The following is a 24,119-nucleotide window of genomic DNA, read 5'->3' as shown; positions in this document are numbered from 1 at the left end:
CAAGACAAAGCATCACATCAACAACGATGGTCATCCTAAATTGGAATGCGATAGCTCCCACTCCCAGGGTGGGTAGGAAGTTGATGGATTTGGTGGGCATGGGGATGAAGAGGATACCTTTGCTTGAACTCCTCCTACTCCGTCCGGTCCTGCAATGTCTTTTTTCTGGGAAGTGTTCATGCCTCAGGTAACACATCTCCACCGGTCTTCACCTTGGTTCTACTAGAGGCATACAAGGGGGAGATCCATGGCTCTGTGTGCGGCTGCTCTTTCCTTGATATCTGAAATGCACAAATAGCAGCAAGGTAATAAGAAAGAGTTCATGCTCTTTCTTTTAATATTAAGGGAAAAAATAACCAGAGACTTTCACAAATGGAGACGATTTTGGGTGGAATCAGATTGCCCGACGTGTGCGTGGTAGCGGTCTGGACACACGTAAAGCCCCCCTGTTTGCTTCCGGTTTATGAAAAAGCAGACATTCGGACCGGTCCGCGGACCGATTGGGCATCGCGTTGGATGACATAATACGTCCAGACTGTGCGACCGAATGTGTGCGGGCGGTTTGAGAATCAGCATAGAGATGTCCTAAGTTTTGAGTTGGTTAGTATACGATGTGCTATAATGCTAAATTATCATATTTTCTAGTGCCCGCATTAAGCAGAAGATAATATCGCCGATGCACTCTAGAAATGTATTATCATATTTTGGGAAATTGATCTTAGTTGTGGCATACAAATGTGTACTACTTTTTTTTTAGTTGGCAAATGTGTACTGTATTACTGGAATCGTTTTTCGTGGGTAGGGTGAGAGTTAGGTTTCTTTGGAGACAAAGCATGAGAGCTCGTGCTGCAGAGGGATAGCGCCGTGTCGGATGGGTGGCCAGCCCAATAAATTCTCCAACGCGACGGCGTTAGTCTGGTTACATCGGGCCAGCCGGACGTAGGTAACGGGGTTAAGTCTGTCATTCGTCAGATGTGGGCCATGGGCCTATTATATTTATTCGAATACAAGCAGTATACCTGGTCCTATACTACTTATGACGAGCATCTCGGGGCAAAGCAGCGGCACAGATAGCGAGCGTACAGGAGCTCGGGCTCACATAGGCACTTTCGGTTATCTTTCACTCTTACAAGACCTAACATTTGATTTTTAACGTTGCGCTGTAGACCATCATCCTTTTTCCTTTTCACGCTCACCATCGCCTCTTCCTCTTGAGGAGAATCTCGTTCCATTTGTTTCCTCAGTTTCGACGCATTAGCTGTCCATCTCTCTACAATCCAACCGATATGGCTGAAAAACCTTTGCTTTCCATCATCGACTTCGAGGACCTCAAGGGCAATACAGTTCTCCGCAAAGAACCTGGCAAGGCAAACCTCAAAACTACTCAGCTCCGTCACCTCAAACTCCAACCTCACAATTTTCAGATGACTCTGCAAGCAATCGAACTGGCGACCGGTCAAGCCCGGGAGCTTCGGGACAACTTCTATGGCACTAGTGTCGCCGTCGAGCATGAGGGGAACCATCTCTTCCGAGTCACGCTTCCCGAACAAGTCCATAGACACGTCAAAATCTCGTAAAGATACATTATTCCTTCTCCTGGCATCATCATAAGGATTTGGCAAAATCCGAATCCGCAGGCCGTGGATCACGGGGCAGCATTGCAGAAGGTCCGTGATAGCCTCGGCCTCGGCTGCATCGTCTCTTGGCCATGTCAATCCCCCTTCGAGCTCCAACCGTTCCAGACGGACCAGCTTGACCAGTACGCCGGTGAGGCTCTTGATGTTCGGCAGCTTCAATCTAAGAACCTTGGCGTGCTGAAGACAGCAGAGGAGGCCCTGGTACCCGACGGAACAGTCTTGAACATACGTCCGTCCGAGGTTCAGGTCGGCCTGTTCGAGCTTGTACACGAGGAGCGCCTGCTCTTCTTTCTTCCGCTTGAACACGGGCACGTCGTCCTTGTTTAACACGATCCCGGCGCGGAGCTCCTCGACGTGCCGCAGCGCTGGGGCGGCGAGGAAGGAGGCCGTGAGGTCGTAGGTGTCGTGGCTCGGCTTCTTGGGCATCCAACCGTACGTGTCGTAACCTTTGTCTTTGCTGGGTTCGGTCACCAACAGCGAGAGCCTCCTGACGAGGCACCGGCCGGTGGCGCCGAGAGCGGCGTGGGCGTCGCGGAGCAGCCGCTCCTTCACGAGGAAGTCGGCGATCATGCGGCCGTAGTAGCTGGTGTCGAGGTTGAGGGTGTGCGTGCGCAGCCAGAGCGGGCGCCATCTTCGGGACACGGCGGCAGTGCGTGCGGCTTCCCTGGCAGGGAGGAGGGAGATGATGGATGCGAGCAGGTCGTCTGAGAGGTCGGAGAGCACGGAGAGACGATCGGCGGCGGCCATCGCGTCGATCGTGCGAGGGTTGGATCAGGCGAGGGGTTCGATCGCGCCATCGCGGAAAGATTTTTTGACCAGAACGAACGTGAAAATTGTTAGGGTTGGATCAAGTCGGTCGTACGAGGGTTTTTTCTTTTTCTTTTTGTGCCGATCGTACGAGGGCCAAATTGGATGCGAATTATGTTTCCGGCAGCAGTACCGACAGTTATTACATGTACACAGCCCCAGTCCTGCACAGCCCAAATCACGAGGGTTGCCCAAATACTAACCAAGCCCCTCAAGAAAAAGCAATTAACCAAGGGTTACCTTTGCCGGAGCACATAAGTGGCGTCCAGCCGCCGCCACGTGTCGTGCGTTGTGGGCTTTCTCTGAATTTCGGTTTTTTTATTTTATGTACATGTTTTCAGGTTTTAAATCAGTTTTTTGGCTTTTTTGTGTCAACATTTTTTAGGAAGCATAACTATACTTCCTAGAAAGAATACAAAATTATGCTTCCGCGAAAACTACAGATTTACTTCTTATATAAGTACAGATTTGCATAACGATACTTTCTCAAAAGAATAAAGTGCTTCCATGAAAAGCACATATTTACACCTCATGAAAGCATAGTTTGCTTTCGCGGGAAGCACAGTTATGCTTCTTGAAAAAGAGAGTGAAAACCCGCAAACCTGCTTTCGGGCTTTGAAGATGTTAATGCAAGAAATCTAACAGTTCAAGACATAAAATGTTCTGAATAAACGAATCTAGAAAAAAAAACACTACAACGCCCAAGAAGGTAGGGTGGCCTTGTATACAAAGATTACAAGAGAGAATCCTCTCCTCCTCCTAGCCCCCGCGTCATCCCTCCCGCGGGCGACTCGGGCGGCGGCGCGGGCACCCCCCTCCTCTCCTCCTCCCCGCCCTCGCCGCCGGGGCAAAGCCCCCCGCGGTGGCAGGTGGCGGGGCCCCTCTCTCCGCTGCTCGGGGGTGGCCGATGTGGGGCGGCCGATCCTGGCGGCGGTGCCGGGCGTGCGTGGGGCTCGGCGGTGGCTCCCGGCGGCGGCGTTGTGGGCGACGGCGGCGACGTGGTGGGCGACGGCGGCGGCGCGGCGGCTACGTGCCTGTGGTGGCGGCGGTGGTCCAGATCCGACCACGGGCTTCAGCGGGCAGGTCCCAGTGGACCCCTTCTCTTCGGGCCATGGCTCAGCCTCCTTCTCCTCTCGGTCGGGGTCGGAGGTGGGCTGGTGCTGGTGGAGGTGGGGGCGTGCCGGCCGGATCTAATGCGAGTTTTCCGGCAGGCGGCGCGGGTTGGGCAGCAGCCGGGCGTGGCCGCTGCTCCGGCCGTGGGCGGCGGCGTGGGGAGGTCTCGGTGATGGCCTCCCGGCGTCGTGGTGGCTCCACAGTAGCTCGACGGATCTGTTCGCGGCAGCGGCCGGCTTCTCCGGCGTCGGCTCGTCTACGGTCGGGCTGTCTCGACCTTCACCCCATCTCCTCGTCGCCCGGGCGTTACTCCCATCAATGGGCTGGTCCTCTCCCAGCTGCAGTCCACCGCTCGTCTCGCGCTCCGGTGCTGCAGGACTGAGCTCGTCCCGCACCCGATGCAGCAGGACCGAGCTCGTCTCGCGCACGGTGCAGCAGGACTGACCTCGTCCCCCTCTCGATGCTATTGGACCGAGCTCGTCTCGCGCTCGGGGCTACAGGACGGGTCGGTGGACGCCAGTTTTGGCCGACCTATTGGGTCTCGACGCTGGGGGTCGCCCGAGGGTGCGAAAGGTGGGACCTTTCCGCTCGTCTCTTTTGTTGGGGTGCGACGGGTCTCGGGTGAGGTGGTGTCAAGGTCTTGGATGCTGGGGCGGCGGCCCTGGTGGTGGTAGCGCGGTGCTCGTGGGCATAGCCCGTGCCTTGGTGCTGCCCGGTCTCTATGGCCGTGTGGGCGGTGTGGTTGCCGTGGTGTGGCGTTCGGTGGCGGTGAGTGTTTGCCGAGGTGAAAACCTGTTATATCTTCGGACAGGCCGGCGGCGGCGAAGATCGTTCCCTTCTTGAAGGCATCGTCGTGGCTCTCATTGCCCGTCATGCGGCTCCGGGGAAAACTCTGATCCTAGGATCGGGCGGTGGCAGCGCGCCGGTGTCGTTCCTTTCTTGAAGGCGCCGCCTTGGAAAGCATGGATCGTCATATGTAGCTCCATCTCTGCGTGGTAGTGCTACGGGTGGTGTTGCTGCGCTCAACGCCTTTGTATCCTGCCCTGGGTGTGTGCGTGTGTTGCGGTGGCGTGGCGTGTGTTTATACTGGGTGCTTATTGTTTGGTGCTTTATATATAAAACGGGACGAAAGCCTTTTTCGCTATACAAAGATTACCCGTTAGTTACCAATTTCACTGAAGCTGCGAATAGTGGTGCTTCGCACATGACACTGAGATTTTGGCCAACCCACTTAGCACCTCGTGCTACTCCGGTTTTAGGAACTTCCATAACATTTTGTGTTGGTTTCTTCTTTTTAATTGCTTTTTTTGGGTTTTTCGGGTTATTTTTTTCTGTTACTGAAGTTTTGTACGCAGCTTTAGAAATTTCAAAAACGAGTCCCTCCCTCTCTCTCCTGCAATGGGCGTACTTGTGATATGTATGCCCTCATGGTGCACGCGTGGATGTTGGAATTACAACGTAAGCCATGTGTGGGTATTGGCGAGAATGCTCTATAGAACCACAATTGAGTCAAATGGGTTGTTAAAAAATGAAATGAAACATCTAGTGAGGTGTCGTGGTGTGCTCACGGCAGATGCCATGAGTCGGCTTATCGAACGTGGTTGGGGCTCGAGGATGCTGGTGGGTTCCGGAAGCGAGATTGCGTACAAGCGGTGTGCGACACGCGATGTACCCAGATTCGGGACCTTCTGTGGGAGGTAACACCCCTAGTCCTCCAAGATCTACTGGAATGGATCACAAGAGGGCTACAATATGGCGCTCCTTGAGGTGTGTTGGGTGGAGGAGGAAGAAGAGCTAACTCTCGCCTTCTCTTGGTGTATGAGAGTGTCTGTGTGGGCCGAGCGATCATCCCCTTGCATGGAAGCCTTGGGGGGGGGGGGGGGGGGGTGTCTTATAGGCCGGCCCCCCAGGGTACAATGGTAAAACTGCACAGGAGCAGGGCCCTCCTATCATCGTTCAAGTTTTTGCGTGAGGCCCCCCGGCTGCTGGGGCCCGCCGACGAGACATTACAGTGGCATGCGGTCCTCTTCGTCATGGAGTGGTTGGCACTGTGTAGCTACAGGGCGCTCCAAGCGTTGTTCAGATCTACCGCCGCAGTTAGTTCTTAAAGCTTCATGCTACCTATCAGTCACTTACACTCATTAGTTCCAGTGGCTAGCAACATGCATTGCAAGTGCACCGATTTTGGGGTATTTTTAGATTGCATTGTTTGCTCTACAGTACCACTCGCTTTGATGCCTGCAAAAATGGAGTAATTTAGAAACTTTGAAAATTACCAAAAATTCAGAAAAATAATAATGGAAATTTAAAAACTTGGAGTGATTTGTAAACTTGGAGAAATTCTTGCAAACAGATGGAGTAAAAAATGATGCATACAAGGATTACAAAACATATGAAGTGGTCGCCATCGTCCAAGAACATATCTGAGAATGAACATCCAAAATGACAGAAAGATAATCCGGAGCAAAGATGGCATTATGAAAACCCTCTCAACCTTCTTGATAAGTGAGAATGTTTTCATCCTGCAAAAAAATAGTGAGAAGGTTTCAAAAGATGGTCTTCTGTAAACCTTCTTGAAGATGGCCTTACCACATAGCAAACGAGATTGTTTGGATATGCCAGTTGTTGGGCGCCAGGACCTTGCCTATGAGATTCCGCTCTAGATCCTCCCATCTCTTCTACATTGTTTATAAAAATGGTTTTTGCCTCAGCCACAATGAGATTCAGTCGCGCCATGAGATCCTCGACGCCTGACCGCCAAGCTTCCACATATGAATTCCCCCTAGGAGCCATCCCCTAGTGCACTTGACCCATCCTTCGCCATCAGAGAGTTGTCCACACCACCCTCTCTCACGTCCACCAATGCTTTAGCAGTGTTCTAACTCTGAAACCAACCAAGCATGGGCAACCGTGCAAGGATTTCCTCATAATCATCCCGAGTTGCCAAGAAAGAAGCCTAGTCGGAGGAGTGGAAGGGCAGAGAGGAGAGGATCAGAACGACGGACTAGAGGGGGAGACTGATCGAGATCACACTCTCAAAGATGGTTTTTCGCTAGCGATCGTCGGCCGCTAAAGCGCCGCTAAACCAGAGAGAACATCTAGACATGGCTCTTAGGATCAGCTAATTATTTTCCTTTCTCTCTCTTCCCCTAGAAACTTAGTAAGAAGAAGAAGAGGAAAATACCAATTGATGATATGAAAAACATTTCTACATATTTCTACCGTATTGTGAGCCTAGATTCTTAATAACTAAAATATTTGGTACAACGTTTAAGCAATATTTATTTTAGCAAATAAAGTTATAAGTAAGAGTATACGGAGATCCTAAGGTTTGAAAATTGCATAGTTCTAGAGTTTATTCAGTTCAGTTTCTTTGTAAATTAATGTTGTTTACTATAGTGGGACCTCATGCCTCCCATGCCCCCCCCCCCCCCCCCCCCAACAAAAAGATGCATGTCTTCTTGTGGCTTTTGACTCACTACAAGTTTTTTTTACAAAGACTCATCACAAGCTACTCAGCATGGATAATTTTGCTAAGTGACAGAAGTTAGCTGACAGTCTGACACTAGTTGTTTGCCTTGCACTGAACTTGAAAGTGTCACCCATCTGTTTTACTAATGTAATGTGATACGTTTAATTTGCTATGACATTTCTCGCATGGTATTATAAAGAGGTTGGATGTATCTACGAACATGTGTCAAGTCTATGGACGAGTGATTCCAACAAATCCATGATTAATATGTTAACTAGTGCAATGATGTGTGAACACTTTGAAGCTACGTAATGATTTGCATTTTGCGCGATGTTATTGGTTTGAGTTACATGTGGTCAGCCAACGCTCCTGAAACCCTGACGCGCCCTCTGGCACAGTGGCACTATTGACACCGACTCCTCGATGTCAGCCCCTGATAAACCATTAGCTGATTTTTGCAAGATGCAGGTGGTTCGAATGGTGTATGAATATTGTTTCCTCTATGTTTTGTCATAGTTTTCATGTGGGTTTACTTTTCTTGCGCAAACGGCTATGGTTAAACTGTTTTCGAAATTGCTAGGATGGGGATACCACTGTACTCCTAACCAACCAACCTTGCGAGTGAGGCCAAACTGTTATGATGATTTTTTTTTTTCATTTTTAATGAAACAGAATACATGCATTGCACGTAAGATTGTCTGGAGATCCTGGAGGGAGAAAGAATTGTGGTCGAGAGAGAGAGAGGGGGAGAGAGAGAGAGAGAGGTGTGAATGGACGGTGCAAGCACATTTAGTAATGACGTGGAGTGATGGACCACCTTTCCTTACAGCCAGAGTTGAACATGCTCGATCTTGCGAACAAGAAACTACAAAATCTTAAAAAGTGTAATAACATTTGTTCATTGTTTTTGAGATATCTCACCACCCATACCGAATGGTAAAAGAAAAAAGTGAAACAATTGGGAGGAAATTTCAAAGCTCACAAAGACCAGACCAAGGTGCCACGTGCAGGCCCCAGGGTCGACTCAGAGTGTCTAAACTGAACGCTCACTCACTGTCATTGGGACTCTAGCTTGGAGTGAGAAGAGAAACCAACAGACGAAGCAAGGTACTTCTACTAGCTACCACCTTTTGGTTGCGTGGGTCGAGGAGGAAGGGAGGATTGCAAGGGAGGAAAGGAGACGATGCCGCGGTTGTACAGCCATCCGGTGGTGCACCCCCACCCGGCGGTGGTGGCGGCGCCGCCGGCGTAGTGACAGGTGCAGGGGCAGCAGGCGGCAGCGCCGGCGGTGCAGGGTGAGGGGGCGAACGGGGACGGGAACGCGCCGCCTGGGGTGATTATGAGCAACCGGGGGAAGCGGTGCCGGCCCGGGATGCGCCTCGCGCAGGCCGCCTTCGCGGCCGCCGCGCTCGCCGCCATGGCGTCCACCCACGGATTCGCCTCCGTCACCGCGTTCCGGTGCGTCCTCTCCTCCTGCTCTCTGCCTTCTCCTCTCCTGCTCCGCGATTTTCTTCCTAGTGTTTCAATTTTGTTTCGGAGCCAATTTGCAGTAGCTACATCGTCTACCTGTCGGGTTTCACAGAATTTTTCAGGGGTTATTCTTCATCGTGTGGGTTATGTATGTATGTGCCTTTGAATGACTGCATTAGCCAAACTTTCCAGCGTCTCTCCCTCTCCCTCTTTCAGGCATAAGTTTGCAGTGGAAATTAATTAGTATTGTGTCCTTGAGAAATGCTCGTATATATCTGTTCGTGCAGTTTTTCAGTTAGCTTGGCAGCCTGAAAGAGGCAGTACGATCAGATGGTCGCGTGATCATGTTCACTGTGATGTTTTCTCAGTTGTGTTTTTTGGACACAACAATGTTTAGCTTGAGATTTTTTTCTGACCATAAATCCATAGTCATAAGCATTTTCTGCAAAAATCAGGAGTTTGATCTTCACATGGTTTTTTTGTTTGGACAATTCACATGACATAGTTATCTAGGCATTCAGTCAAAACCATTTTTGTTGTGTACGCTGAAAAGTGTTGTTCACACTTTGGTTACCAGAATTCAGGATAGTATGATTGTAATTGGACAATCGCATGCATACATTTCCTTCCTTGAGGAAAACATTTGAAGATCTACATTCAGTATTGGGAGTAGTATCAGCGTGAAACAAGTACTAGTATGGTACATTATATTTTTAGTGCCGTAAATCAACGGTTTTTCACTTAGGATGCTGCTGTTAGAACTCAAAATACAGGATTTTTCTCTCTTCTGTAGATGAACGTATTGTTGTTCTTTTGAGCAGCTACCTCATAGTAGCAGCAACTGTGCAATGCCTGTGGAGCCTCGCTGTGGCCATTGTGGATCTCTATGCACTTCTTTTCAAACGTTCCTTCCGAAATGCCCGAGCTTTCAGCATACTTGCTCTTGGGGACTGGGTAAGTCATGTTTTCTCAGGCACCTCAAACAAACAACCATCTGTCATTCATTGTGTTTTGAATAGGCAAAGAATCATTTACCCGTCATGTCTATCTTTATTTCTCCTAAAAACAATTTGGTTTTTGACCCTGACGTTTTGTCCATAGGTCACAGGAGCAATGATCTTCAGCGCAGCGTGTGGATCGGCAGGCATCACCGTTCTCCTTGACAATGATCTCAGATCTTGCCCGGGAAATCACTGTCCAAACTTCATGACTGCTACCGCCATGGCTTTCTTGTGCTGGTTTGTTCGTGTGCCATCCGGTATCGTAAGCCTTTGGTGGGCGGTCTACGAAATACAAAGATCCTAGTCTGTTAAACAAGACTCAGGCTGTTTGCTCAACCAGATCCCTTTGTGACCAAACGGGGACACATCATAGCGCAGCTAACTATACTACGTCCAGGAAGCAAATTAGAAGGGAGTAGCTTGGTGTTGGAAAGTGTGGCTGAGCAGCTCTGGATTTTTCTTTTTCCTTTGAGGATAGCCCTGATGGGTTACTGCTTGCTATATCAGTTTTATTTTGCTACTCATATAGTATTTTATTATCGATATCTAGATCTTATAGGTCCTGATATTACTCACATAGCGTGGTTGTGACCTACGATTGACAAATTATCTGTTGTTTCAGGAGGCCCTCGAGTTGTCGAGTTTTTTCTATGTTAGTGTCAATAGATGGCTTCGGTTTTGACTGAAACCCATTTTTCCTGGCACTTGCATGGCTTTTACTATAGTAATGGTCTGAACAACCGAGAGTAGTGCGAAACTCATCTTGGACAACGCCAAGACGTCGATCAGCTAAAAGCCTAAACTGAGAAGAAATTGGGCTATCAACAAATGTGAAGCAATTAACAATGATGTAAGTTGTGCAACAAGCATTTAAGTTCATATAAATAGCATTTAAGTTCTCGCTGGAGAAGTGCAAGTTTCGATATTTGAAAGTAACTGGGATTGGCACCATACTGCATCAGTCAGAATTTCATGCCCTAGAAACACACTGCCACAAACTGAAAAAAAGTTATGTGTATTCACTCTCGCTTATCTGTGAAGAGATAAGAGGCCTGTGAAGAAAAGTAAAATTAAAGATTACACAAGATTCACATTCGATGTTCAATTCATCTGATATAATCCAGGTTTGGTTTCAAAGAAGTTCTTGACTTTGCATTAGCAGTCAAGCTCATATCGAAATTGCTTACTCGAAGAATCTGATATAAGCCAGGCCTGATGTTGCAAATCTTGCACACAACAGTATCCCAATAATTCTTCATATGTTCCTATCACATCTTCTATTCTGTAGCTTCCTTCGAAATACATGAGTAACTAACAGCAGCTTCAGCAAGAACAAGAGAACCAAGGAGCCGAGCATGGCATGTCATTCAGGGTAAACCTCGTAGCAGAAGTAGTTACAGGTTGTTTGGGAGCAGACCGACAAACGGCCACACACACTATACAAGACTGTTACTAGGTTTCCCTATAATCATCCCGGAGGGAAGTTTTTGTCGAGCGAGCGAACTCGCATAGTTTGTTCACTTGCGGTAAAGAATGTCACAATGGCCACGCCGACACAGTAAGGTCAGCATGGGTGTGCCATCAGATGATAGCAAGTCGGCATCGTAGCTTCCCTGCTTCAGCGGTATAGGAGCTGTGCTCGAGGAAAGGTAGCTCCGAGTCAAACGGAGAGGGCCCTTCTCCAAGTCGGACTCATGGAAGAAATCGAGGCGCTTCACTAACACACCTCGATCAGTCGAGCTCTTGTCCACGACTTCGACACGCAACGGTATGCCAAGTGCATACGTTAAAGCCCTCATTTGTGTAGTGGTAGCTTCAGCATCCAGGGATCGCACCGCTTTCCAACAGAACTGTTATCACAACCATATATGTGGAATAATGGTGAGTGTAATCTGTCAGTGGTAAACGTAGTATTGGTTATCTTTATATCGTAAATCACTAGTGGCAAACTTTATTTCTGAGTTTAAATGTTTATCCAGAGAGAAAGGTAATTAGTATGCCAAGTCTTGGAAGACAAAGAGGGCAAGATAATCCATATGTAGTATATCGAGAATGATATCCGAGGATAGTACGAGGGAGCAGAAATTCCACCTGGAGGACATTCAAATTTGTAGGGATAGATTGCTTGTAGAACTCGTCTGTACGGATTTCAGTCTCAGTAATCAACCTAAGGAGAGATATAACTGGCAAAAATAACATGTTATATACAGAACAAATAGACAAACAACACATCCTAAGCAAGGATTGCTATCCTTACTCCTGCCTGAAAAGGACTCCTGCAGGCTTCTCTGGTACAGCCATTCAGAAGTACAGCTACAAAAAACAAAAGAATTTGCTTGTAAACAAAAATATAACTAACACGAAATGAAGGTATCTTAAACATATCGTCAAGACCTTTCTATGAAAATCAAGTTAAAACATACACATACCCTGCTGCAATGACATCGAGAACCTCATTGAGCTCCTGAAACAAAGTGCAGACACTAGGTTATGTATGTAATTTAAGCTATATCATGAAGAGAATGTCAAAGTGCTACAGGAGTCCATCCCTCTTCCAGAAGTAGTGGCGAAACAATATCATATAAACCCAGCCAAAGATCATGCTGATTGATACGTAATGCTCAATTATGTTCATAGTGAATTTGGTGTTCGCAGCAAGCACTTATAGCTGTTAGATAGTGGCATAGTGCCCACAATTGAGCGAAAATTTGAAATCGAAACTACAATCATCAAGAACAACATAAAACATGGCAAACTGAAAATTTTATACAACTGTTAAAGAATAAAACATTCTAGTGCCCTACCCATGTAGTGTTCCGCACTCTGCATCATCTTATCCATTTGTTATTTTCTTTAAGGCATTGTTCAGTCTGTTAATTTTTAGGAGATGGTTGAAGGTTAACAGTCTGACGAGGCAGCATGAGTTCAGTTATTTTTTAGAACAATTCAGGCAACAAAAGAGATACATACTATTGTTAGCAACTATATATGTCCCACATAATTATTGTGTACATAAATGGATAAGGAGATAAGGGGAAAAATGTTTATGCCTTTGTAAGCTAGTACAGTACTTACAGAAACAACACTTGAGAAGTATTCTTCAGGATCTATTGAGAAGTATGCTTTGTTCCACTCAAGACAAGAGAATCTATCTTTAGACATATCCAAACATTCCATAAGACGAGTAACCTCAGCTTGTTTATCTTGCATCTGTCGAAGGATCTCCTGTAGACAAGCCTATTTTGTAATACATTTCCATGCAGATCAAGAAAGGAACACCATCATCATGATTAAGTAAACTGAAACAGTTACCATGTAGGAGAACATAAAAGCTCTGTAAAAACAGCTGCCATCTTGGCGAGTTCTTCTGAAGAGCACATAATGCTTACTGAGAATCTATATAACAAAATGATTTTCAGATATGCACAACAAACTAAATAATGACAATGCTTAGCATGAAATTAGCTGAAGGCAGACAAACCTTCATCTTTTCCTGGATGATGGAATTATCTGGAGATTCACGAACCAATTCCGAGAGTTGTTCCTACAATGACAAGAATAAGAATCACAAAAGGTAGCATTAAGGCATGATGGATGATATGCAACATTCATCTATCTTGAGAATGGATTTGAACAGTAATACTGATGAAGCAAAATTGTTTTTATGGTTTTCACACATGGGAAAAACTTGAGGACTTCATGGTAAGAGAACTTTTGTTTCAAAGAAGCAGAAATCATAAGGTGCAAAATATCGATTACATTTCACACTGATCTTGCTTTAACATCTGCTGACATCAGGTCCACTGCAATTGCTCAATACAACATCTAAGATTATATACTGAAAGAGTAAACAAACACAGAACGACTGGGGCACTGAGCAAGTTTACTGAGGAAATGTTTGAGAATGTAACTCCCAAATATCATGTGATAGTCAATTGGCAAAAAAAAAATGAATATCTTGTGATAGTCTACGGTAATAGACTAATAGGACGTTTGGGAGGTCAGGTACACTCAGGTGGTCTGAAATTGAACCGAGCACGAAAAAGATAATTTACTGCATTATAGAGTGCATTCACTTCATGGTTGAAGAGCTTAAAAAACTCCGAGGTACAGCATTCTCACCTGAGGTCCTAATGCTGTCGGACGAGCATGTGGCCACCGGAAACCACCAGTGAGGGCACGATCCGTTCTCCCATCTGACCAGCAGAGAGAATAAGTTACAATGAAATGATATCATCTGGTATGTTTCCTCAGATCACCCATGAATAGTGTAGAGAGGAAGTTACCAGGAAGTGACCCCCCGAGCTCCCCTTCCGAATCCTGATCATCCTCTTCGTCCTCCCCTGAATATTCATCATCTCCTAGCTCCCCTTCTTCCAGCTCCACCTAGAAAATGGTAGAGCATTCCTTGTATAAGAGGAATTTTCCAGCACAAATGGAGTGAACGGGGAATACCAGAACATCCTTCTTAGGTTACCAAGTTCAGCTGATTGTACCAAGAACTATCAGAACACAATTTTGGGTCAAATTAGAAAATCCCCCCGAACTACAAGAACTTGCAGAAGTGTCAAGCCAATCCATTCGAGGAACCTACGACCGCAGCTGATGCTTCAGCCAAGAACTCATCCCCCCATGAACTGACCACCGCGCCCGATCCGACAGCCAGCCAAGAACTCGTATCCCCCACAAACTGGGCGCAAGAAACAGGGCAAGAACACGCAATTTCGCCGACCGGACCAGATTCTGGCGAAAAGATCGCCGAGCAATCGCAACCCAAGATGGTACAAGGCGCTGAGAACTCACCGGATCCTTGTCGGCGGGAGGCGGCGGGGACCCTGGAGGCTGAAGCGGGGACGGTGAGGTGGGAAGCCCCGTCTGGTCGCGAGAGGGAGACTGCGCGGGCGGTGGCGGTGCTGCCGGCAACCGTGGGGCCTTCGTCGGTCTAGCATCGCCGCCGCCGCCGTCGTCGTCTCCGCTGCTTCCCTCGCTCGATGGCTGGGCCAGGTCATCGTATTCTCTCTTCGGGCCCATTTCTTTCCTCGCTGGATTTTCTCGCTTCTCCCCTCGTCTCGTGTGGAATTTGTGTACCGCTCCTCTCCAGGGACCCAACTGCGGCATATTTATACCCGTATCATGCATCCGACCCAAAGGCAGGGTGCCATTGCAAACAGGCTGAAACATTCTTTACTTTGAAAACTATAAACGTTTTGCTTGAGCGTATGCAACATACTTAGAAAATTACCTACTGCAGCTTCTGTATTAACTAATGTATAAAGACGCATGATTTTTTTTCCATTATTTTCATAATTTATGGAACAATGGCCGTATGGATGGCCGGAGATGATGAATGATGCGCCGGACGTGGACGGGGGGACGGAGAGGCCTTCCTTTTCTTCATCTTCGCGTCCTCCTTGGTGACCGCGATGCCGCGGCCGTCGGTTTCATAGCTCTCTCGCCGTTGCCGGGAGTTGTGCGAGGGCAGCCGACCATCGCCGAAGAGGCAGTGGCCACCCCCGGCGGACTTGCATGGGGTTGGAGCCAGTGCTTCCGGACAGTGAACATTTTTCAACCCCCCCCCCCCCCCCCAACCTCTTCTTCCGTGCGGGCGGCGGTGCGGGGGTGGTTTCCGGTGGGGACAAGCCAGCAATGGTGGCCGGCGGTGTGGCAGAAGGCTCTTGGCTACCCATTCTGGCAACAGAGGCAGCCATCGGTGGCGACGGCGGCGCATGGAGCGGGCGGCGGCGGGAAGGAGGCAGCCGCGAGGGCGGGAAAAATAGGCGGGCAAGATTTTAATCAGCCGCGTGGGCACCTAGTATATTTAGGCGTCATGGGGGTTCTTTTCGGCGGAGGAGTAAAAAAATGTACTCTATAGATTTTAGGAGTTCGGCTAGGTGCCGGTTACAGGAGTATACTGAAAATTTTACTCCCTTGTAGACTTTTAGGGGATCGGCTAGAATTGCTATTAGTAATTATTCTGCTATGTCTATCTAAATGATCCCGGGTCCTTCACGAATCACTGTTGGAGTTGTCAAACAAACCAATGATGGACATATCATGATGTAAATGGTTATATAAGATATGTTTTTTCGTTTTCTAATGACGCAATCTTAGATCTCATGTTCTTAAAACGGCAACGGAGAACATATAAATTTTATTCAAATGGATAAATTCAGTGCTAATAAAAAAGAACAAAGCCTTTGACAGGATATTCAATTGGTCCAACTAACATACGAGTCTTTGAGATGACTTTCTACATTCTTGTTGCTTCCGGGTGCCCTGTCCAACAAGGTGTGTATGTAAATGACTCGGTTATGGACTGCTCGAACTCTGAAAATACATGATAAATTGTTGGGTACAAGTAGCCTAGATCCTGAACCTTTGAATCCTTCAAATGATAGGCCAATCCTCTGCATGGGGCCGCTCCTCTGTATGATGATACATTCAAAAAGACAACTTCTTTATATGGATGAAATCCAAGGATATACATGTGTCCGTCGTGACAACCACCAACCATATATTCATTGTCAAGAATGTCAACATTTTCAGAGTCCCATTCAACCTTTGCTTCCACTAGCGTTTCCTTGACGGAGTTTATCAACTTAATTTTCTTTTCTAATAGTTGTTCCACGTCATCGTCAGGTGTTATATTGTGCTTCTTGTACTCTTTGAGATACTCGTTGCAGTTAATATCCTGTAAGACCCATGAACCAAGAACAGGACCGTCATAAGGCATTGTAGGTCTAAGGCAATTGTTATGCTTCAAGACCCAATTCGTCTGGCCACTCGATTCCTCAAGGACCCAAACCTGAAGACGATATGTAATTGAAGTATATGCAAACCACCCAAAACGACTAATAGATGCAAGGTACACCCCTTTTTCTGATCGTCCAAGACGAAACTTTCGGCATTCAATTAGTTCACCATCCATCGGTGGTTTAATTATTTCGTATGTATCATTTGTCAAATATATCCTGCAAAATATACCATCAATAGACATGCGAATAAACCATGTAAGTAGAAAATACTATACGTCACTCATGAAGAAATTGGTAGGAGAAAAATAGACGAGTTTAAAGAGTTTTAGGTACCTCATTATGAAATCAGTTTTGCAGTGCACGTAAAGTGTGCCCCCCGTGATAGACGGCATAACGTCTCTCGTACAAGTCAGAAGATCGCATATCAGCGATGGTGCCAGCAGCCTTTCCCTGTCGAACGAAAGACCTTTCCTCCAACCAGCCCGACCTTGAGGAGAAAACATGCAAAGCGCACAGAGACGGTGGCCATTCAGATTCGTCCATAGCAGGGTCTACTTCATCCTCTGAGTCTGATATGTTAAAATTATATTCTACGGTCTTTCTTTTGCCACTTGCTTGCGTAGGTGGTAAGCCACCACTTGCTCTCCCTCTCCCCTCTCCTCTCTTCTCTGTTTCTCTGAACCTTGCCTCGTCTTGTCTCTGTAGGTGCAGCAGGTAGAGTGGTCAGAGAGAGGAGATGTAGCAGCAGGCCAACATCCATCCATCTTCACCTTAAACTGAACCAAAACGTGGTGAGTGAGCTTCCCCTCTCACCCATCTACGGCAGTTCAGAATACCTCAAACTGAACCAAAGCCCGCACTCTGTACGTTTTGGTGCTTCAGTTTTGGATGGTATGACGTTTTGGTTCAGTTTAGGCTCACCATGTTTGAAGAAAAATGCAGAAAACTGTGTGTGCGCGCGCGCGCGTGTGGGTGTGTGTGTGTGTGTGTGCACACCAAATCAAGCTTGTCTCTTGGAAGAGATTGCTTCAACTGAACCAGATTAATAATATATTTACAAGATTTGAAAATTGCAGTCCTACCTCCCTGTAGGAACAAATAAGTTCACCGTAATTAATACTAGATGATTGTTACTATATATGTTGTCACAGATTCCCTTTCATCAACTAGTTTGACATGAGCTGCTGAGGTTTTGGCTCATGGAAAAAGGACCAAATGTTGGCCTATCTACTGTGCTGCTGATACCATGTGAGAGAAGGCTGGAAGCGTATGCCTCTGCGGCAGGGACGTGTTCACGTTATATAGATCGATCAGAGATCAACCGAGAGGTACAGGTTGCCTAGGTTATTACAGAGACTTGATCCTCACGTAAAGCTATACAGGAGATAAGGAGGAGTCCATCCATAATAACCTAGCTAGGATTACAACAGAATACAATACGTGCACACGCCTCTATACATGATGTTTAACAAGGTGAACAGGAACTAGCCATGAGGCTAAAGGTGAAAGAATAACATAAAGAAAGGACCTAAACTAAAACAGAAGCCAGGGAGCTCAATCAGGTTAAGAGGTTGTTCAGCAAGTGCTAGTGCGCGCCTTCTACCAGCATCTGCTCAAAGTTTTGAACCAATCTGAACTTTAGGGAACATTGTGGCTGTCGTGCTTATAGTCTGTCTGAAAACTCTCTCATTTCGTTCTTTCCAAATCATCCACCAGGATTAACGCAATGGTGGATCTCTAAGATTTTTCCTGCCACATTGCTTTTGCAACTCGATGAGCGTATCCACCAGTCTAACAACGTCTTGTTCGACATGAGGGGGACCAACCACTATAGAGATAGAAGTATTAACAAATGTCTAGCCTTTTCAATGACAGCAAAAAACAGCCAAGTCCTGCAAAAAAGATTAAGGAACAGCTAAGTAAATAAATCAATAATGGGTAGCAGCAACTAAGCTAGCATTTACCATCAGTAAATACCAATATTACTCCATCACCAAAACCAAACATTGTGCTACCACGATTCTTAATGTTTTATTTGTATATATGTGTGGTAAGCAAACACTCCACGATTCAAACTATTCAGGTGGTTGCAAAATATGTACGAGTAACAAAATAATTGAGCTCATGACCTAACATCTGCAGAACTGAAAGTCTAATCACTTTATCAGATCTAGAGTAAGAGAAATTAGAATATATTATGTCTCTAAAGCATCCACTTTATCTCATTTTGAACTAGAATCAGAATAGTTGGAATACATCTCAAACCCTAAACAAATAAGAAAGAAAAATAAGGCAGCAAACCAAAAAAAATGAACCAAATAGTCTCTACTGTTGGAAATATGCCCTAGAGGCAATAATAAATGGTTATTATTATATTTATTTGTTCATGGTAATTGTCTATTATTCATGCTATAATTGTATTGTCCGGAAATCGTGATACATGTGTGAATACATAGACCACAACCTGTCCCTAGTAAGCCTCTAGTTGACTAGCTCGTTGATCAACAGATAGTCACGGTTTCCTGACTATGGACATAGGATGTCATTGATAACGGGATCACATCATTAGGAGAATGATGTGATGGATAAGACCCAATCCTAAGCATAGCATAAAAGATCGTGTAGTTTTGTTTGCTAGAGCTTTTCCAATGTCAAGTATCTTTTCCTTAGACCATGAGATCGTGCAACTCCCGGATACCGTAGGAGTGCTTTGGGTGTGCCAAACGTCACAACGTAACTGGGTGACTATAAAGGTGCACTACGGGTATCTCCGAAAGTGTCTGTTGGGTTGGCACGGATCGAGACTGGGATTTGTCACTCCGTATGACGGAGAGGTATCTCTGGGCCCACTCGGTAATGCATCATCATAATGAGCTCAATGTGACTAAGGCGTTAGTCACGGGATCATGCATTGCGGTACGAGTAAAGAGACTTGCCGGTAACGAGATTGAACAAGGTATTGGGATACCGACGATCGAATCTCGGGCAAGTAACATACCGATTGACAAAGGGAATTGTATACGGGATTGATTGAATCCTCGACACCGTGGTTCATCCGATGAGATCATCGTGGAACATGTGGGAGCCAACATGGGTATCCAGATCCCGCTGTTGGTTATTGACCGGAGAGGCGTCTCGGTCATGTCTGCATGTCTCCCGAACCCGTAGGGTCTACACACTTAAGGTTCGGTGACGCTAGGGTTGTAGAGATATATGTATGCGGAAACCCGAAAGTTGTTCGGAGTCCCGGATGAGATCCCGGACGTCACGAGAGGTTCCGGAATGGTCCGGAGGTGAAGAATTATATATAGGAAGTCCAGTTTTGGCCACCGGGAAAGTTTCGGGGGTTATCGGTATTGTACCGGGACCACCGGAAGGGTCCCGGGGGTCCACCGGGTGGGGCCACCTGTCCCGGAGGGCCCCGTGGGCTGAAAGTGGAAGGGAACCAGCCCCTAGTGGGCTGGGGCGCCCCCCTTGGGCCTCCCCCCATGCGCCTAGGGTTGGGAACCCTAGGGGGGGGGGAGTTTCCCCTTGCCTTGGGGGGCAAGGCAACCCCTTCCCCCCTTGGCCGCCGCCCCCCCCTTGGAGATCCCATCTCCAAGGGCTGCGCACCCCCCTTGGGGGCCTATATAAAGGGGGGGGGAGGGAGGGCAGCACACTACAGCCTTTGGCGCCTCCCTCCTCCCCTGCAACACCTCTCTCTCTCGCGCAGAAGCTCGGTGAAGCCCTGCCGGAGAGCCGCTACATCCACCACCACACCGTCGTGCTGTTGGATCTCCATCAACCTCTCCTCCCCCCTTGCTGGATCAAGAAAGGAGGAGACGTCGCTGCACCGTACGTGTGTTGAACGCGGAGGTGCCGTCCGTTCGGCACTCGGTCATCGGTGATTTGGATCACGGCGAGTACGACTCCGTCATCCACGTTCATTGGAACGCTTCCGCTCGCGATCTACAAGGGTATGTAGATCCACTCCTTTCCCCTCGTTGCTAGTAGACTCTATAGATGCATCTTGGTGAGCGTAGGAAAATTTTAAATTATGCTACGATTCCCAACAGTGGCATCATGAGCCAGGCCTATGCGTAGTTACTATGCACGAGTAGAACACAAAGAAGTTGTGGGCGTTGATGTTGCCAATTCTTCTTGCCGCTACTAGTCGTTTGTTGTTTCGGCGGCATTGTAGGATGAAGCGGCCCGGACCGACCTTACACGTACGCTTACGTGAGACAGGTTCCACCGACTGACATGCACTAGTTGCATAAGGTGGCTAGCGGGTGTCTGTCTCTCCTACTTTAGTCGGAACGGATTCGATGAAAAGGGTCCTTATGAAGGGTAAATAGAAATTGGCAAATCACGTTGTGGTCATACGTAGGTAAGAAATCGTTCTTGCTAGAAACCTACAAACCACGTAAAAACTTGCAACAACAATTAGAGGACGTCTAACTTGTTTTTGCAGCAAGTGATATATGTGATATGATATGGCCAGAAGATGTGATGAATGATATATGTGATGTATGAGATTGATCATATTCTTGTAATAGGAATCACGACTTGCATGTCGATGAGTATGACAACCGGCAGGAGCCATAGGAGTTGTCTTTATTATTTTGCATGACCTGCGTGTCATTGAATAACGCCATGTAATTTACTTTACTTTGTTGCTAAACGGTTAGCCATAGAAGTAGAAGTAATCGTTGGCGTGACAACTTCATGAAGACACAATGATGGAGATCATGATGATGGAGATCATGGTGTCATGCCGGTGACGAAGATGATCATGGTGCCCCGAAGATGGAGATCAAAGGAGCATGATGATATTGGCCATATCATGTCACTATTTGATTGCATGTGATGTTTATCATGTTTTTGCATCTTATTTGCTTAGAACGACGGTAGCAAGTAGGATGATCCCTTATAATAATTTCAAGAAAGTGTTCACCCTAACTGTGCACCGTTGCGAAGGTTCGTCGTTTCGAAGCACCACGTGATGATCGGGTGTGATAGATTCTTACGTTCGCATACAACGGGTGTTGACGAGCCTAGCATGTACAGACATGGCCTCGGAACACACGCAATACACTTAGGTTGACTTGACGAGCCTAGCATGTACAGACATGGCCTCGGAACACGGAGGACCGAAAGGTCGAGCATGAGTCGTATAGAAGATACGATCAACATGGAGATGTTCACCGATCTTGACTAGTCCGTCTCACGTGATGATCGGACACGGCCTAGTTGAGTTCGGATCATGTTTCACTTAGATAACTAGAGGGATGTCTATCTGAGTGGGAGTTCATTAAATAATTTGATTATATGAACTTAATTATCATGAACTTAGTCTAAAAATCTTTACACTATGTATTGTAGATCAAATGGCCCACGTTGTCCTCAATTTCAACGCTTTCCTAGAGAAAACCAAGCTGAAAGATGATGGCAGCAACTATACGGACTGGGTCCGGAACCTGAGGCTCATCCTCATAGTTGCCAAGAAAGATTATGTCTTAGAAGCACCGCTAGGTGAAGCACCAATCCCTGAGAACCAAGACGTTATGAACGCTTGGCAGCAGCGTGCTGATGATTACTCCCTCGTTCAGTGCGGCATGCTTTACAGCTTAGAACCGGGTCTCCAAAAGCGTTTTGAGAAACATGGAGCATACGAGATGTTCGAGGAGCTGAAACTGGTTTTTCAAGCTCATGCCCGGGTCGAGAGATATGATGTCTCCGACAAGTTCTTCAGCTGTAAAATGGAGGAGAACAGTTCTGTTAGTGAGCACATACTCAGAATGTCTGGGTTGCACAACCGCTTGTCTCAGCTGGGAGTTAATCTCCCGGATGACGCGGTCATTGACAGAATCCTCCAGTCGCTTCCACCAAGCTACAAGAGCTTTGTGATGAACTACAATATGCAGGGGATGGAAAAGACCATTCCCGAGGTATATTCAATGCTAAAATCAGCGGAAGGGGAGATCAAAAAGGAACATCAAGTGTTGATGGTGAATAAAACCACTAAGTTCAAGAAGGGCAAGGGTAAGAAGAACTTCAAGAAGGACGGCAAGGGAATTGCCGCGCCCGGTAAGCCAGTTACCGGGAAGAAGTCAAAGAATGGACCCAAGCCCGAGACTGAGTGCTTTTATTGCAAGGGAAGTGGTCACTGGAAGCGGAACTGCCCCAAATATTTAGCGGACAAGAAGAAGGCCGGCAACACCCAAGGTATATGTGATATACAAGTAATTGATGTGTACCTTACCAGTACTCGTAGTAGCTCCTGGGTATTTGATACCGGTGCGGTTGCTCATATTTGTAACTCAAATCAGGAACTACGGAATAAACGGAGACTGGCAAAAGACGAGGTGACGATGCGCGTCGGGAATGGTTCCAAGGTCGATGTGATCGCCGTCGGCACGCTACCTCTGCATCTACCCACGGGATTAGTTATAAACCTCAATAATTGTTATTTAGTGCCAGCTTTGAGCATAAACATTGTATCTGGATCTCGTTTAATTCGAGATGGCTACTCATTTAAATCTGAGAATAATGGTTGTTCTATTTATTTGAGAGATATGTTTTATGGTCATGCCCCGCTGGTCAATGGTTTATTCTTGATGAATCTCGAACGTGATGCTACACATGTTCATAGTGTAAATACCAAAAGATGTAAAGTTGATAACGATAGTCCCACATACTTGTGGCACTGCCGCCTTGGTCACATTGGTGTCAAGCGCATGAAGAAGCTCCATGCAGATGGACTTTTGGAGTCTCTTGATTACGAATCATTTGACACGTGCGAACCATGCATCATGGGTAAGATGACCAAGACTCCGTTCTCCGGAACAATGGAGCGAGCAACCAACTTATTGGAAATCATACATACCGATGTGTGTGGTCCAATGAGTGTTGAGGCTCGCGGAGGATATCGTTATGTTCTCACTCTCACTGATGACTTAAGTAGATATGGGTATGTCTACCTAATGAAACACAAGTCTGAAACCTTTGAAAAGTTCAAGGAATTTCAGAGTGAAGTCGAGAATCAACGTGACAGGAAAATAAAATTCTTACGATCAGATCGTGGTGGAGAATATTTAAGTCACGAATTTGGTACACACTTAAGGAAATGTGGAATAGTTTCACAACTCACGCCGCCTGGAACACCTCAGAGAAATGGTGTGTCCGAACGTCGTAATCGCACTCTATTGGATATGGTGCGATCTATGATGTCTCTTACCGATTTACCGCTCTCATTTTGGGGTTATGCTTTAGAGACTGCCGCGTTCACTTTAAATAGGGCACCGTCTAAATCCGTTGAGACGACACCGTATGAATTATGGTTTGGGAAGAAACCTAAGCTGTCGTTTCTAAAAGTTTGGGGATGCGATGCTTATGTCAAGAAACTTCAACCTGAAAAGCTCGAACCCAAATCGGAAAAATGCGTCTTCATAGGATACCCTAAGGAAACTATTGGGTACACCTTCTACCTCAGATCCGAAGGCAAGATCTTCGTTGCCAAGAACGGGTCCTTTCTAGAGAAGGAGTTTCTCTCGAAAGAATTGAGTGGGAGGAAAGTGGAACTTGATGAGGTGATAGTCACCCCTTCCGAGTCGGAAAATAGCGCAGCGCGGGAAAATGTTCCTGTGGTGCCTACACCGACGGGGGAGGAAGTTAATGATGATGATCATGAAGCTTCGGATCAAGTTGCCACTGAACTTCGTAGGTCCACAAGGACACGTTCCGCACCAGAGTGGTACGGCAACCCTGTCCTGGAAATCATGTTGTTAGACAACGGTGAACCTTCGAACTATGAAGAAGCGATGGCGGGCCCGGATTCCGACAAATGGCTAGAAGCCATGAAATCCGAGATAGAATCCATGTA

General features: G+C 46.8%; 2 protein-coding genes across 2 annotated transcripts; one reads left to right on the top strand and one right to left on the bottom strand.

The window, feature by feature from the left end:
* Positions 1 to 8,206: 8,206 nt before the first annotated feature.
* LOC141041514 (CASP-like protein 5A3) lies at positions 8,207 to 10,590 on the top strand. The gene is made up of 3 exons (XM_073507800.1): positions 8,207 to 8,487; positions 9,321 to 9,453; positions 9,601 to 10,590. Exons 1-3 carry the CDS (start codon positions 8,369 to 8,371, stop codon positions 9,802 to 9,804), a joined length of 456 nt encoding a protein of 151 aa, XP_073363901.1. The 5' UTR covers positions 8,207 to 8,368; the 3' UTR covers positions 9,805 to 10,590.
* A 242-nt stretch (positions 10,591 to 10,832) lies between these two features.
* Positions 10,833 to 14,548, bottom strand: LOC109772745 (OVARIAN TUMOR DOMAIN-containing deubiquitinating enzyme 1-like). Its single transcript, XM_020331443.4, has 10 exons — positions 14,304 to 14,548; positions 13,787 to 13,886; positions 13,623 to 13,696; positions 12,982 to 13,044; positions 12,813 to 12,896; positions 12,576 to 12,725; positions 11,930 to 11,964; positions 11,758 to 11,813; positions 11,592 to 11,683; positions 10,833 to 11,350 (listed from the first exon to the last, which is right to left on the bottom strand). Exons 1-10 carry the CDS (start codon positions 14,529 to 14,531, stop codon positions 11,018 to 11,020), a joined length of 1,215 nt encoding a protein of 404 aa, XP_020187032.1. The 5' UTR covers positions 14,532 to 14,548; the 3' UTR covers positions 10,833 to 11,017.
* Between the last annotated feature and the right edge of the window lie 9,571 nt (positions 14,549 to 24,119).

The sequence above is a fragment of the Aegilops tauschii genome, chromosome 2, assembly GCF_002575655.3.
Source record: "Aegilops tauschii subsp. strangulata cultivar AL8/78 chromosome 2, Aet v6.0, whole genome shotgun sequence".
NCBI classification, from domain to species: Eukaryota; Viridiplantae; Streptophyta; class Magnoliopsida; order Poales; family Poaceae; genus Aegilops; species Aegilops tauschii.
This window is presented reverse-complemented; position numbering and strand designations above follow the sequence as displayed.

Bases quoted from the DNA above. Each gene is read 5' to 3' on its own strand.
- LOC109772745 (XM_020331443.4), bottom strand. From the start codon at position 14,531: ATGGGCCCGAAGAGAGAATACGATGACCTGGCCCAGCCATCGAGCGAG. The intron at 13,887-14,303 runs GTGAGTTCTCAG...ACCATTTTCTAG, and splicing joins CTCCCGCCGACAAGGATCCG to GTGGAGCTGGAAGAAGGGGA. The intron at 12,726-12,812 runs GTAACTGTTTCA...GCTTGTCTACAG, and splicing joins CTTTTATGTTCTCCTACATG to GAGATCCTTCGACAGATGCA.
- LOC141041514 (XM_073507800.1), top strand. From the start codon at position 8,369: ATGAGCAACCGGGGGAAGCGGTGCCGGCCCGGGATGCGCCTCGCGCAG. The intron at 8,488-9,320 runs GTGCGTCCTCTC...TCTTTTGAGCAG, and splicing joins GCCTCCGTCACCGCGTTCCG to CTACCTCATAGTAGCAGCAA. The intron at 9,454-9,600 runs GTAAGTCATGTT...TTTTGTCCATAG, and splicing joins TACTTGCTCTTGGGGACTGG to GTCACAGGAGCAATGATCTT.